This window comes from Cetorhinus maximus, chromosome 4 (genome assembly GCF_964194155.1).
Source record: "Cetorhinus maximus chromosome 4, sCetMax3.hap1.1, whole genome shotgun sequence".
NCBI classification, from domain to species: domain Eukaryota; kingdom Metazoa; phylum Chordata; class Chondrichthyes; order Lamniformes; family Cetorhinidae; genus Cetorhinus; species Cetorhinus maximus.
Window position 1 is genome coordinate 109,214,714 of NC_135882.1, and position 13,783 is coordinate 109,228,496.

The 13,783-nt window shown below is 48.2% G+C and overlaps 1 protein-coding gene across 2 annotated transcripts in view; it reads left to right on the forward strand.

Annotated features, from left to right (window-relative positions):
• The window catches only part of greb1l (GREB1 like retinoic acid receptor coactivator), a 410,899-nt gene that overhangs the window by 206,462 nt on the left and 190,654 nt on the right, over window positions 1-13,783 (forward strand). For both annotated transcript variants that reach the window (XM_078540619.1, XM_078540620.1), the window contains exon 4: window positions 4,232-4,438. In XM_078540619.1, coding sequence (XP_078396745.1) covers window positions 4,232-4,438 — 207 coding nt within the window. The remainder of the gene's footprint in view (window positions 1-4,231; window positions 4,439-13,783) is intronic.

The following is a 13,783-nucleotide window of genomic DNA, read 5'->3' on the forward strand; positions in this document are numbered from 1 at the left end:
GGGGGTGGGTGTGTGTGTGTGGGGGGGGGTGGTGTGTGTGTGTGGGGGGGGTGGGGGGAGGGTGTGGGTATGTGGTGGGGGGGGTGTGGGTGTGTGGTGGGGGGGGTGTGGGTGTGTGGTGGGGGGGGTGTGGGTGTGTGGTGGGGGGGGGTGTGGGTGTGTGGTGGGGGGGGTGTGGGTGTGTGTGTGGTGGGGGGGGTGGGTGTGTGTGTGGGGTGGGGGGGGTGGGTGTGGGGGCACAAATTGATCTGTGCAAGTGGCCTTAAGATGGTGAGGGCTGAGGTGGCAGGCTCCAGAGGAGCTGTGTATGTGAGGGTGTATGTGAGAGAGTGAGTGGCTATGTCCCGTGAGCTGGCAGTGAGTGAGATGCCAGTGAATGTGTGATGGGCTTGTGAGTGTGTGAGGTTAGAATGATGAAATGGTTGCCTTATCCTGGCGGCACGAATGAGATCATTCATCCTCTTTCTGCACTGAATGGCCAACCCCTTATTTGCAGCATTGGCACTGATCGCCTACCAAGCCGGAATGGTAATCTTGCTGCCCTTCCTGCGAGGGTAGAGGGTATCACTGTGGGCCTCCATGGCATCCAAAAGGCACTCGAGGGACGCATCACTAAACTGGGGGAGGCTGCAGTCTTCTTGACCTTTGGGGCCATTTCTTATTTGCAGCAGTCCTGGGCTGGAAGCACTGAGAGGTGTGCACACGGCGTGAGGAAGCTGCAAAGTGACGGCGTGGCAGGCGAATCGGAGCATGGCTGCCATCGAAATGGCATGTTTCCTGGGAATGCATGATTAATGAGGCGGGATTCGGACAATATGACGTGAAAAGCCACCATTAAGGCCAGCGGGTAATGCACCCTTTCTCCCACCCGCTACCGCACTTACTGCAAATCTGGGACAATTCCTCGCTGTCCTCAGACACCTGAACTTCAAGGAGAAACTGTGTTTAAACTAGGGAAGAGAAAACTGGGCAGGGATCCTTAAAGTTATTGACAAGTTGAGCCTGAGACATTGTTTAACCATGGCTCTGAGAAAGATACCAGGGGAACATGGGATGAAACTCAGAAGAGGGAAGATGAATGGGAATTTCACAATGAGTGATGAATGTTTGGAAGGGGCAGTCCAGGCAGGCATTCAAAACTTAAAAGATCCATAATTCTAAGAGGGAGTTGGTGAAACAATCAATTGTAGGAACGTGTTCTGCTGTTGATCTTGGGGCTAGCCAGATGGACCAAAATGGACTTTTCAAGCCTCGTTCATTTCTATGGTCCTATGATTCCTTCATGACTCTCCAGAAGATATGGGCCAGGTTTTTGGGATCTCAACCCAGAGTGACAAAAGCCTGCTCTCCAATGAGGAGGTTTGAGGAGATCAGGATTTTGGTCCTTGGACCTCATTATTATATAAAAGTCTTAGCAGTAGGATCCTGCACAGGTTCTTGTGCTAGTCTTCAGGTATGAACGCAGGGGTCTGGGATATTGTTTGGAGTGCCATTTGGTTGGGTAGGGGAGGGTAGAAGGTCAGGGAAAAAGATCTCTCAAGTCTGTAGAATTACTTCTTTGGACAGTTTGGATACAAAATGGTGCCCCTTGTGATGAAAACCTGGGCACCACAGAGCCAACTTTATTGTCCATGAAGTATTTGAAGGTTTATCAACTGAAGTTTGAGGGCGTTGGCAAAACAACTGCAGTGCTTTGAGTTGTGGTCCCTTCAGATGGCTCCTGCTTGTGACATAATTTTTTGAGAGAAAAGATAGTGTATACATAGTCTTGCTGCACATAGCATGAATATCAATCCAGGTAGGCACAAACACTTTCTTTGAATTTCACTATTACAATTTGAGTTGCATAAACAAATGCCACACCTTTGCAGAATTTTCATGGAAGAGATAATGCTGTATATTTACGTGTTAATATTTCCAAAGTTATTTTACTTCTACCATATTATAGTGGGATTAACGTGAACCGTTGTAGCACATCAGGACTGCTGTAACCAATCCAGGAGATCACACGGACAAAATGTTATCTCCAAGAGAGGTCTCCTGGATCATAGACCTTTTGAAGACTTAGGTCCCTGAGACCTGGACCCCTGGGCTCCCCAACCAACGACAACAATTTTTGCCCTTTTTCCCCTCCCCTCCATGTTAGTTTATTCTATTTCTAAACATCAAGCATTTGTGAGAAACACAAAACTTCTCTCATGTGGTTCAGGAGAAGTGCTGAGAAGTATCAGGGCACCTTACAATTAATCAGAATGTTTGAAGGCTGAAATCAGTCTCAGTACTGTGTTTCATCCATTTCATGTTCATCTGACCCTGGCAGCTCTCCCCTGACTTCTATACCTTGCACCATCTCCCTGCTGTATCTGCCAATGAGTAGCAAAGCTTCCTCCATGTGATAAACTGAAGGGCCTGTTAGATGCAGCTCCTCCACCTGTGGCACTCTGCCACTGATTATGTGTGAGCTTTTCCTTTGCTAAGAGAATAAAGATTTAGGAAGGCCACTCGATGAACTTGCTGGGATGATAGAACATTGACACAGAAAGGAAAAAGGAATTTAAAAAAGGGATCAACACCCAGATCAACTGTAACTTGCAGCAAGAGTTTGCACTAATTGGTAAATGTGGAAACATATTGTCAGCATATAATATTTTCAACTGTTTATAAAGGTATTTTAATTTTACTTTGCATTGATGTGAATGTTTACATGTAACATTTTGATGACCAATAGAATTCCCAAGTTTAGTTGCAACGTAGTTTAACAAGGGTTATGAAAACTTAATGTATGTTTCAAGCTGTTGATTGCATTGTTAAAAACAATTTAAACAGCTGGAGGAGAAGGGGAGGGGTTGAAATCTGAATAATCTGAATGACGACCTCAATTCGGCACGGACATGCTCACTTCCGCTTTCAACAGAGGGCTGGGAACTGATAAGTAACCTTTCGCTGGGTTTAATATAGCCGGCCGCAGACCCACTTAATCTGGGAGAGGCCTGGTGTCAGTCTCTCTCAGGTGGCAAACCTCCCCCCGATTGTCGGAGGCTAGAAGGGGCTGATGCGGGATTCCTGGCTGCTGCTGGCGGGATGTCAGTTAGGCTCATGAATGAGCCAAGTAGCATCCATTATTATCCCTGAGCCCACCGCAATTTAATGGTGGCTCAGGGATTAAGTGGAGGCCACAGAGCCCCCCTCCCTCCTCTTTGCTCCTGTCTATAGCCTTTCCCGTGCCTCAGAAGCCTGTCCTGCAATCCCTGTCAGGTTTCCCACTGCTCTCCTGGCGATGTCCGTCACTGTCAGGCACTAGGTGCCCGACCAAGGGGCCTGGCATTGGGACGGAGTGGCCGCTGAAAGCCACCCCCTGCCCTTGCCTCTGCACTTCCTGCCCTCCCCCTGCGACCCTTACTCCGCCAATCCCCAAGCCGTCATCACTTATCTGGGACCCCACAATGATCCGGGGGTCTGGTGTTCCCACTGGCGCTGGCGGCATGAGGAACTGCCGGCCTGTGATTGGCTGGTAGCTCTTGGTGAGTGGGATTTCTGCCGCTGGGGACCTCAATTGCGGGCTGGCCCAATAATGGCCACCTAAGTGCCTGAAAGACACTTGATTCCATTGGGCCTCCTGCACAGAACTGACAGGGGTGCCCTGCTGGTTCTCCGACTGGTGGGTGAGACCCCCGTCAGCCTGACAGAAACCTACACTGCTCTCAAAAGCAGGGATTTAAATAGGTTAATGAGGCTTTATGCTTCCATTTTTAATGACTTTTGCATTTAATGGCTGCAGACTGTATTTCCCAGCACCTGGCATCTGAAGAGAGGCAAGAGAGGTCGTATCTAGCAGGTCAGTGCTTTTCCACCACTGCTTGTGGGCATGGAAGAGGAGGAGTGCTTCGTCCCAGCCCACCCTAGGCAATCTCTTCCTCCCTCCCTCCTTTTTGCTCCCGTCTACAGCCTTTTGCTGCACGCCTTCCCATTCAACATCCAGACAGCTTCAGACGGCTGGCTGCCAGCCAGGGAACAGAGAAAAAAACTTTCAAACAAAGTTCTGCTGCGAAATTCAGCAGGACCACCACATGACCTGCATTTCCAGGTTCCCCAGCCTCACAACCCCTACCTCCTTGTAAATATTGTGACGTATGTTTTTTTCTTCATTAATTATGTCCCTAGCCTTCTGGCATGTAAATGATACAGATGTGAGCTGGTTTGAAATGATGCCTGAAATTTGTTTTTGAAACAGATGTCAAACCAAAGATAGAGGACCTTGATAAAGAAATTGAAGTCCATCGTTATACACAGAGTAGCTCTTCTGGATTCCCAGCCATACAAGTTGGTAACGGATTGGATAATGAAGAGGAGGAAGAAGAAGAGGAAATGTGTGAGTCAAACAGCCCACCTATTGCCTACATGCAGAAACATGTTCCAGAGGGATCCTGCACTACAGATGGTGCGTATAACTTTGCCTTCTGAAATAGAGTAACCATCAGCGACCTAGATTAACATCTAGCAGCAGGGTCTTGGCTCGAGGATTATCTATGAGTGTTAACATCAACTAAATGTACATTTTTCAGAGCGCCAGTCTTGACATCTCTAATGCTCCACCTAACTGCACAGTAATTACTCTAACATGTGTTCCTTGAGACAGCAGTGTGAACTAGCTCATCTGTGCTTTGTATTAATAATGGTGCCACAGTGTGATGGTGCATTGTGATGGTCCATGATACCCCACACTGCTAGATTCCTAAACTTAGTTGTGCCACAATGAGGATGTGACAAGTGGAGACCATGTGCCTCCCAGCAGCCAGATTAGGGAGAATCACCACTGCTTTGTTGTCATACACCTCCTAGCAGCTGGTTCAGATATCACTTGCAGCCACAACTGTATAGAGACATTGCCAGGGAGACTATGTTGGAAAACATTCTAGTAAATGTGCAGCAAAGCATCTTCTGGTTATGTGTCCCAGAAGCCTATGAGTGGATACTTCAATAAAGGTCCACTGGTGTAAGAAACACGGCTTGTGAGAGTTTGGCATATTTACTCAGCAGTAGCATATAATAAATTGACCCTGCAAAACCAAGTTGTCTCCATGATTTTTGAGAAACGAAGAACATCTGAAGTTGTTCCTTTTACCTTGATTTAAAACATAAGTACAGGTTCTGCTCCAGGAGACTGGGTCCCTGCACGTGGACAAGTTCAGCTATTCTATTGGAAGTCTCTTGCAGTTATTTTGATTTCTAAGGCGATTTGAAAGACCAACAGGGAAAGTCTCAGATCAGTACTCTCTCTGGCTGATGAAAGTATTATTGTAAACCTTATTTCACCAAACTTGACTGCACTAGAGTTCCTGGCCAGAAGAGAGATAAGAGAGATGATTGAAAAATTCCACTGTCAATTATATCTGGAGACTACACAGCTGTCAGCCATACATACATAGTTTGTATGTAGCTATCCTCCACTCACTGCATTTTGATGGAGAATCACCCTGCTTTTATTGGAGGTGTTCTGTTTGCAGGTGATCATAGAGAACCTTTATAAGTAGATCCTGATGGCTGCTGTAGTCTGCTGTTTAAGTAGACTTTTTGTTTTGCAGTTTTCTAAGTTAGGTTTGTTCACTGTAAAAGCGACTGTCCGGAATTTTCCAGCCCTGTTGGTGTTGGGTGTCATGGTGGGCGGGTATGGACAATATGGCAAGAAGGCCAAAAGCCAGTTTCACGCTGTCGTTTACAATCGTCCGCTCCACCTGTCAATGGCGGACCACGTTTCCTGCTGCCGGGCATTGGGAACATCTTTTTAATACATTTGCATCTAATTATAAGTACTGCTCGCTGGAATCATCCCCCCACATTAAGTTTACCGCCCACGTCGGCGTGACTTCAGAACGGACTGCCTTGAAAAGGCATGCACCTGGCAACCTGATCTTTGAGGGGAACTCAAAAGTGAGTGCACACAACCTTGCACAGCGCTCATGAGCATCGCCCAGCGGACATCAAGGATGAGGTGCTGCGCTTTCGCAGGGAGTGCAGGCAAGCTGCTTTTCCCGGCTGACTTTCAGTGTGGTGCTGGGGCAAGGGCTCCAGTGTGGGTCAGGCCGGGGGCTGGGGGGGGTCAAGGCAGCACAGACTGACTGAAGGAAAGACTCAAGCATATGCTGGGGGGTAGTGAGGGAAGTGGCCACGCACTTGGAAAAGCGTCAAAAGTGAGCATTCCTCTGCAGCTGAGACCATTCAGCTGCAGCTCTATTGACATGCTTGGAATTGGGCCTCTGAAGCTTTTCTGCCCACTTAAGCAATGCAAAAACATGAAAGTGCCACCAAATGCTACGGAAATTTTAACCCCTCGGGCATAGACTGCAAATTAATGTGTGTTTTAGCGCAATTGGCCGACTGGGCAAGTTGTAGTTGTGAAAGGTGGCCATGGCACAGTCACTGATGGAGGTGCTCACCGCTCCTTGCAATGTCTTTATTAAGGCTTGGACCAGTATCCATCCTGGTTCAAGCTAACAGCGCAGCCTTGCAGTGTGGGTTAGGAGAATGGCTGTACCTGAGCTGAGAGCACAGCATGCAGTCCAGTGGCTGAAGCTACTGCCAATTGGTCAAGTGGAGTGGGGCGGAGGTGGGTGGGGTTTTGGACAGCCAATGAGCACACTACACACTGGCCATCCAAGTGGTGGCCAGCAGATTCCTGCATGTGTGACGGGGCCTTCAGACTTAACCAGCAGATGTTCTTAGGATGCGTATGCTAACCCACGTGTCTCTGATCCTGCAGGAGGAGAACATCAGGATCATACAGTATGGTGATTTAGTGGTGTGCCTCATGACTTACAGAGACCAGAGAAGAAGAAGAGAGCAGCGGAGGCGCTTGGCTTGGCAAAAGGATGAACCCCTCCCTCAAGATGAAAGGGCAGCAGAGCCTGCTGCACATGTAGCTGAAGATCCACAGTTAGACCCAGGGTCGAAAGACAACGCCAGTCATTCCCGCAGATGACTGAGAACCAGTGTTGCCAAAGACTGTGCATGTCTAGGGAACTGGTCAGTCACATATGCCACCTGCTGCAGGATTTGGTGCCATGGGGTCATGGAGGGCATCCACTGCCAGTGGCCGTGACGCTCAATTTTTACACCAATGGCTCCTTCCAGCGCTCCACAGATGACATGTGCGGGATTTCGCAAGCATCCATGCACAAGTGTATCCAGGAGGTCACAGACGCCATCTTCGCGAAGGCACAGAACTTTGTGCATTTCGCTTGCGATCAGAAAAGCCAGGAACCAAGGGCGCTGGGATTTGCACAAGTGCCTGGTTGTCCACTGATGCAGGGTGCCATCAACTGCACTCATGTGGCTTTTAGATCCCCATGGTAACAAGCAGTCAACTACATCAACTGCAAGGGCTTCCGCTCACTGAATGTTCAACTGGTGTGTGACCACCACATACACATCCTACAGGTCTGCGCATGATTCCCAGGGAGCGTCCACGACTCCTACATCCGTAGCAGGTTTCAGATCCCTGACATCTGCCAAGGTCCAGACAGGCTGCAGGGTTGACAGCTTGGGGCAAGGGCTACTCGCAGAGGATGTGGCTGTTGTCGCCCATGCGGCGGCCTCAGACTGCAGCAGAGCGACAGTACAATGAGGCTCATGCTGCGACCTGGACTTTGTGGAGAAAACTATAGGCATTTTGAAAATGAGGTTCCAGTGCCTCGACAGGTCTGGTGGAGCACTGCAATACAGTCCTCAGAAGGTGTTGCGTGTCGTCATCGCTTGCTGCGTGCTCCACAACCTGGCAATGCAAAAGGGGGAGGATCTGACTGAGGAGGAGATGGAGGAGCTGCATGTCTCCTCTGATGAGAAGGATGTTGAAGGAGATGACAGTGATGAGGTTCTCGAAAGCGAGGATGCTGACGATGAGGCCATTCCACTGGCCAGACGAGGCAGGCACGCTCGGAAGGCCCTCATAGCTGCAAGATTTGTGGAGGATGATGACGAGATGCAGTGAGGACAGCCCTGACATCCTCACCTTGCATCTGTGAATGTTTGACTCCTGTGTGACTGGTGGCAGCGCACATACCCTCAGTGCTCAGGCTCATGTCATGGAGACGCAGCATAGGCCCTAATAGTCGCTAGATCCCAGGAGGATGACGACGACATGCAGTGAGGACACTCCATTGATCTTCACATTGCCTCTGTGATCGTCTGACTCCTGTTTGGCTGAGGGCAGCTCGCTTGCGCTCTGTGATCAGGGTCATATTATGGAGACGCAGCTATGAAACTTTAAAAGCGCTGATTCTTTTTTCAGCCTTCAGCACCTGAGCCCTTCAGGAACACAGAGTCACCAGTCACAGATGCTGAAGAGATAGGGGCCAGCCCCACCTCAAAAGTGCTGAGAGTACACGGAGAGAATGACGGAACCCTGTGATGTCTGTCCACGACATTCCGGCAGTGAGTGTTAAGCCAGCAGTGTGTCAAGCTGGACCATCACTTTGGTCTGAACGTTATACACTGCAGAGGGAAGAGATCCTGGACTGAGACACCTTCTTTATCTTGTGCAGAAACCAAGGTTTCACACCTGAGTGACATGAACACTGCTCATCAGAACAAGGAGCCATAGGCAGGGAGACATTCCTGGGAGTTTATTTACAATAGTGAACATTTACAAGTGATTAACACTCATGTTCAGGCTGTGCAATTACATCATCTTACCTTCATAACCCTGCCACTATGTCTAGTTGCTCCCCTGATACCCACAGCGGGGGTGGAGGCAGCCTGCTGACTGCTATGCCCTGTCTGTGATGACCTTGGCAGGCGTCCTCTGGAGGGTCCCGGCCTGCTTTCAGGGACCTGCTGTGTGGCAGTAGTGCCCTCCTCGGCCTGTGGAGCTCGAGCTGCTGAGGTCACAGGAAGACGGGATTTGGATAGGCCGATACTCCAGAGTCACCTGGGTGTATGGCCCCGGTGTGTGCACCTACTGATCCTCCTCCTTACAGGCGTCCAAGGGCCCCTGGCTGACTCCTTGAGGAGAAGTGGAAGCTGGAATGAGATCGAGCTGCCCTGCACCCCTCTTGCGTTGACGTTGTTGGAGGCCAACTATGGGGCCAGCGGTGGAGTTCAGCCTGCGCAGCAGTGCAGGACCGATGTCCTGGACCAAGGACTCCATGGTGCCCGCCATCCTACCAGTGTTGACCTCAGTGTGTTGGCATGCCAGCGCTATCACCTCAGACTGAAGGCAGACGGACTCCTTCATTGTGCCTCGCAACCAAAGGAGTGCAGCGGACACCCCTTCCTGATGTTCCTGAACTTTTGTTTGCAGCTCCAGCAACTGAGTTATGACCAAGTCCAGAGGCTCGTCACCTGATTCAGACTCAGCAGATTTCTGGCTTCCAGCCATCCTCCGAGTGCTGGAAACCTGGGAAATCCTTGCCACCGTCTGCTGTGGATCAGGCAGTGTGATGTGCTCACCAGATTGTGACCCTGAGGCTACTCTAGAACTAGGACCAACTGAGGTGTGTTTCGCTGCGCTGGTGGAGGGTGTGGCTGAGCGCTGTGACAGATCTTCAATGAAGGTGTCATCAGATTCTCCTTCCAAAGTGCCTTCGGGGCTTGAGTCGGGGACTTGGATCGTGGACCCGCTCGGCTGCTTCCCAGATGTGTCTCCGAAAGCAAGGAGAGATAATTAGTGCATGGCAGGGGACTGTGGAACAGGGGAACTCACTCACAGCATGGTTGTTTGATAGATGTTGCATTGCTGGATCCTCACTTGGTTGAGCACCGCTGACCTCACCGTCAGCACAGGAACAGTCCAGATCATTGCTGGATGGCTCTATTTTCAAAGTCTGTTGAAGACCTTGATGTCAGGCATTCCTCCACCAGTCTATGACATCTCCTTCTTGTTGTGTGCCAGCTTGTCCTACATGAATACAGATGGAAAGAATGTAAGCAGGATGCCTGCCAGGACAGATGGGATGATGACATGACCCACAGGGCAGATGAAGGCATGTGTGAGGGAGTGAATGGTGATATCCCTTGAACTGGCAATGAGTGAGGTCCCTGTGGATGTATGATGGGCTTGTGAGTTGAGAGCGATGAGAAGAGTGACTTACCTTGGTGGAACGGAGGAAATCATTCATCCTCTTTCGGCACTGGGTAGCTGTCATCTTTTGCAGGGCGTTGGCGCTGACCACCGCTGCCACCATGCTGGATTAGTGACCTTGCTTGCTGGTCTTCGCCCAGAGCAGGGGTAAAGGACTTCATGGTGGGCTTCCCCAGTGTCCAGTAGGCACCCAAGGGAGATGTCGCTAAATTTGGGGGCAGCTTGTTTCCTTTTTGCAGTCAAAACTTTCCAGCTGCTTCCGATGCCTTAGAGAGTGCTCACTCTGTATGGGGGTGCACTTTAAATATGGTGCCCAGATTACTGAAGGCCCGAGGTGACTGCAGGGTGGGAAAATCAGGTGCTGCCCCGCCAGCGATCTGGCGTGTTTCGCGGGAAAGCATTAATAATGAGGCGGGATGTGCTGGGAATGAGATGATACACCGCGAAAAGCCGCCATTGCGGCCAGCGGGTAAAACATCCTTTTTCCCACCTGCTAGCACACTTTGTGTAAATCTGGGATGATTCCGCCCACTGTTTACCGACAGTCCAGACACAAGTCCCACCTGCCTCCAACTCTTTGGCTGACACATTGCAACTGATTGAATGACAGAGTGATGTCAAGAGACACTATCAAATTTATGTGAGAGACAATAGGAATTCCTTGCATTCAAACCTAGCTGGATTATGTCAGATGACTTAGTCATGATTAAAAAGTAAACAATCCTCTCCAGACTTATCCTGCTTTGTCGTGGAAATGCATCTGATCTCTTTTAAAACTGCAGCAGTAACTTTATACGAATGTAACAATTAGGAGCCGGAGTAGGCCACTCAGCCCTTTGAGCCTGGTCCACCATTCAGTAAGATCATTGTTGGTCATCAGCCTCAACTCCACTTTTCTGCAGTATCTCCATATCCCTTAATTCCCTTAGCATCCAAAAATCTAAGGATCACTGTCTTGAATATACTTAAGGACTGATAATTCACAGTCCTCCAGGGTAACGAATTCCAAAGATTCACAAATCTTTAAGTGAAGAAATTGCCCTTACCTCAGCCTAAATGACAGATCCATTAATCTGAGACTGTGACCCCTAGGTCTCGATTCCCTAGCCAGGGAAATATCCTCCCAGCAACTACCCTGTCAAGTCTCTTAAGAATTTTAGGTATTTCAATGATATCACATCTCATTTTTCTAACTCTAGGGACTATAGGCCTAGTCTATTCAATTTTTCCTCATAAGACAACCTCTCATTCCAGGAATAGGTTTAGTGAACTTTAATTGTACTTCCTCCAAGGCAAATATATCCTTCCTTGGGTAAGGAGACCAAAACATAGGATTACGTAGAATTTCAGAGGATATAAGGGCCATTTGGCCCAACAAGACCACATTGGTGCTTATGCTCACTTGAGGCTCCTCCCATCTTTTCTCATCTAAATCTACCGTCGTAACCATCTATTCCATTCTCCCTCATATGCTTAAAAACAAAAAGCTAAAAGCTACTGCAGATGCTGGAAATCCAAAACAAAAACAGAATTACCTGGAAAAACTCAGCAGGTCTGGCAGCATCGGTGGAGAAGAAAACAGTTGACGTTTCGAGTCCTCATGACCCTTCGCCAGAACTGAAGTATAGTTAGGAGAGAGGTGAAATATAAGCTGGTCTAAGGTGGGGGGCGGGGGGAGAGAGAAGTTGAGGGTGGGGTGGTTGTGGGGATAAGCAAGCAGTGATAGGAGCAGATAATCAAAAGATGTCACAGACAAAAGGATCAAAGAGGTGTTGAAGGTGGTGATATTATCTAAGAAAAGTGCTAATTAAGAATGGATGGCAGGACACTCAGCTGTACCTTGAGTGTCCTGCCATCCATTCTTAATTAGCACTTTTCTTAGATAATATCACCACCTTCAACACCTCTTTGATCCTTTTGTCTGTGACATCTTTTGATTATCTGCTCCTATCACTGCTTGCTTATCCCCACAACCACCCCACCCTCAACTTCTCTCTCCCCCCGCCCCCCACCTTAGACCAGCTTATATTTCACCTCTCTCCTAACTATACTTCAGTTCTGGCGAAGGGTCATGAGGACTCGAAACGTCAGCTCTTTTCTTCTCCACCGATGCTGCCAGACCTGCTGAGTTTTTCCAGGTAATTCTGTTTTTGTTTTGTCCCTCATATGCTTGTCTAGTTTCCCCTTAAATGCATCTATAACTATTTGCTTCAACCATTCCCCATGGTAGGGTTCCACTTTCTTACCACTCTTTGGATAAAGAAATTTCTTCTGAGTTCCCTATTGTATTTCTTGATGATTATCTTATATTTATGGCCTCTAATTATGTTCTACCCCACGAGAGGAAACATTCTCTCTGCGTCCACTCGATCTAAAACTTTCAGAATTTTAATGACCTCTGATACGTTACCCCTCAGCCTTCTTTTTATTCAAGAGAGAAGAGACCCAGCCTATCGATGCTTTCCAGATATGTATACATGCACATTTCTTGTATCATCCTTGTGAATCTTCTCTGCACCGCCTCTATAACCTTCTTACAATATAACAACTAGAGCTGTATACAGCACTCCAGATGTGGCTTCACCAAGACCCTATATAATTGCTGTAGTGCTTCTTTAATATAAAAGCAAAATACTGCGGATGCTGGAAATCTGAAATAAGCAGAAAACAGAAAATGTGGGAAAAACTCAGCAGGTCTGACAGCATTTGTGCAGAGAGGAACAGAGTTAACGTTTTGAGTCTGTGTGACCCTTCTTCAGAGCTAAAGAAAAATTGAAATATGATGAAATTTATACTGATTAACGGATGTGGAGCAAGTGAGGCTGGATAGAAGGCCAGTGATAGGTGGGGACAAAGGAGAAATTGACAAAGATGTCATGGACAAAAAGACAAAGGGAGTGTTAATGGTAGTGGTTAGGACTAAAGGAGGTGCTGATAGTGACATAAAGAAAGCAGAATATGTTAATAGTAGAACAAGGGTAAGCACTCTGAAAGAACAACATGGCCCTTTTGGGGGTAGGATGGGGGGAGGGGGGACGGTGGTTGGGGGAAAAGGATGGAAAGAGGGATAAAAAAGGGGTTAAAACAATGAATAAAATTGAAAATAAGTGGACAAAAAATAAAAATTGTAGTACTTCTTTACTCTTTCTTTAGAGCTGCTATGTCCTTTCCCACTCACTCAACCTATATATATCCATTTGCAGCTTCTTCATGTTCTTCTCATAGCTTCCTTTCTCACCTGTGCAAACTTGGATACAATACACTCAGTCCCCACAGCTAAGATTGTAGATGGTACACATTGCTGACACAGTGCGCAGTGGTGGAGGAGGTGAATGTTTGTGGATGGGGTGCCGATCAAGCGGGCTGCTTTGTCCTGGATGGTATCAAGCTTCATGAGTGTTGTTGGAGCTGCGCTCATCCAGACAAGTGGAGATTATTCCATCACACTACTGACTTGTGCCTTGAAGATGGTGGAGAGGCTTTGGGGAGTCAGGAGGTGAGTTACTCACTGCAGGATTCCTAGCTTCTGACCTGCTCTTACAGTCACAGTATTTATATAGCTAGTCCAGTTCAGTTTCTAGTCAATGGTAAGCCCCGGGATGTTGCTAGTGGGGGATTCAGTGATGGTAATGCCATTGAATGTCAAGGGGTAATGGTTAGATACTCTCTTGTTAGAGATGGTTATTGCCTGGCACATGTGTGGTGCGA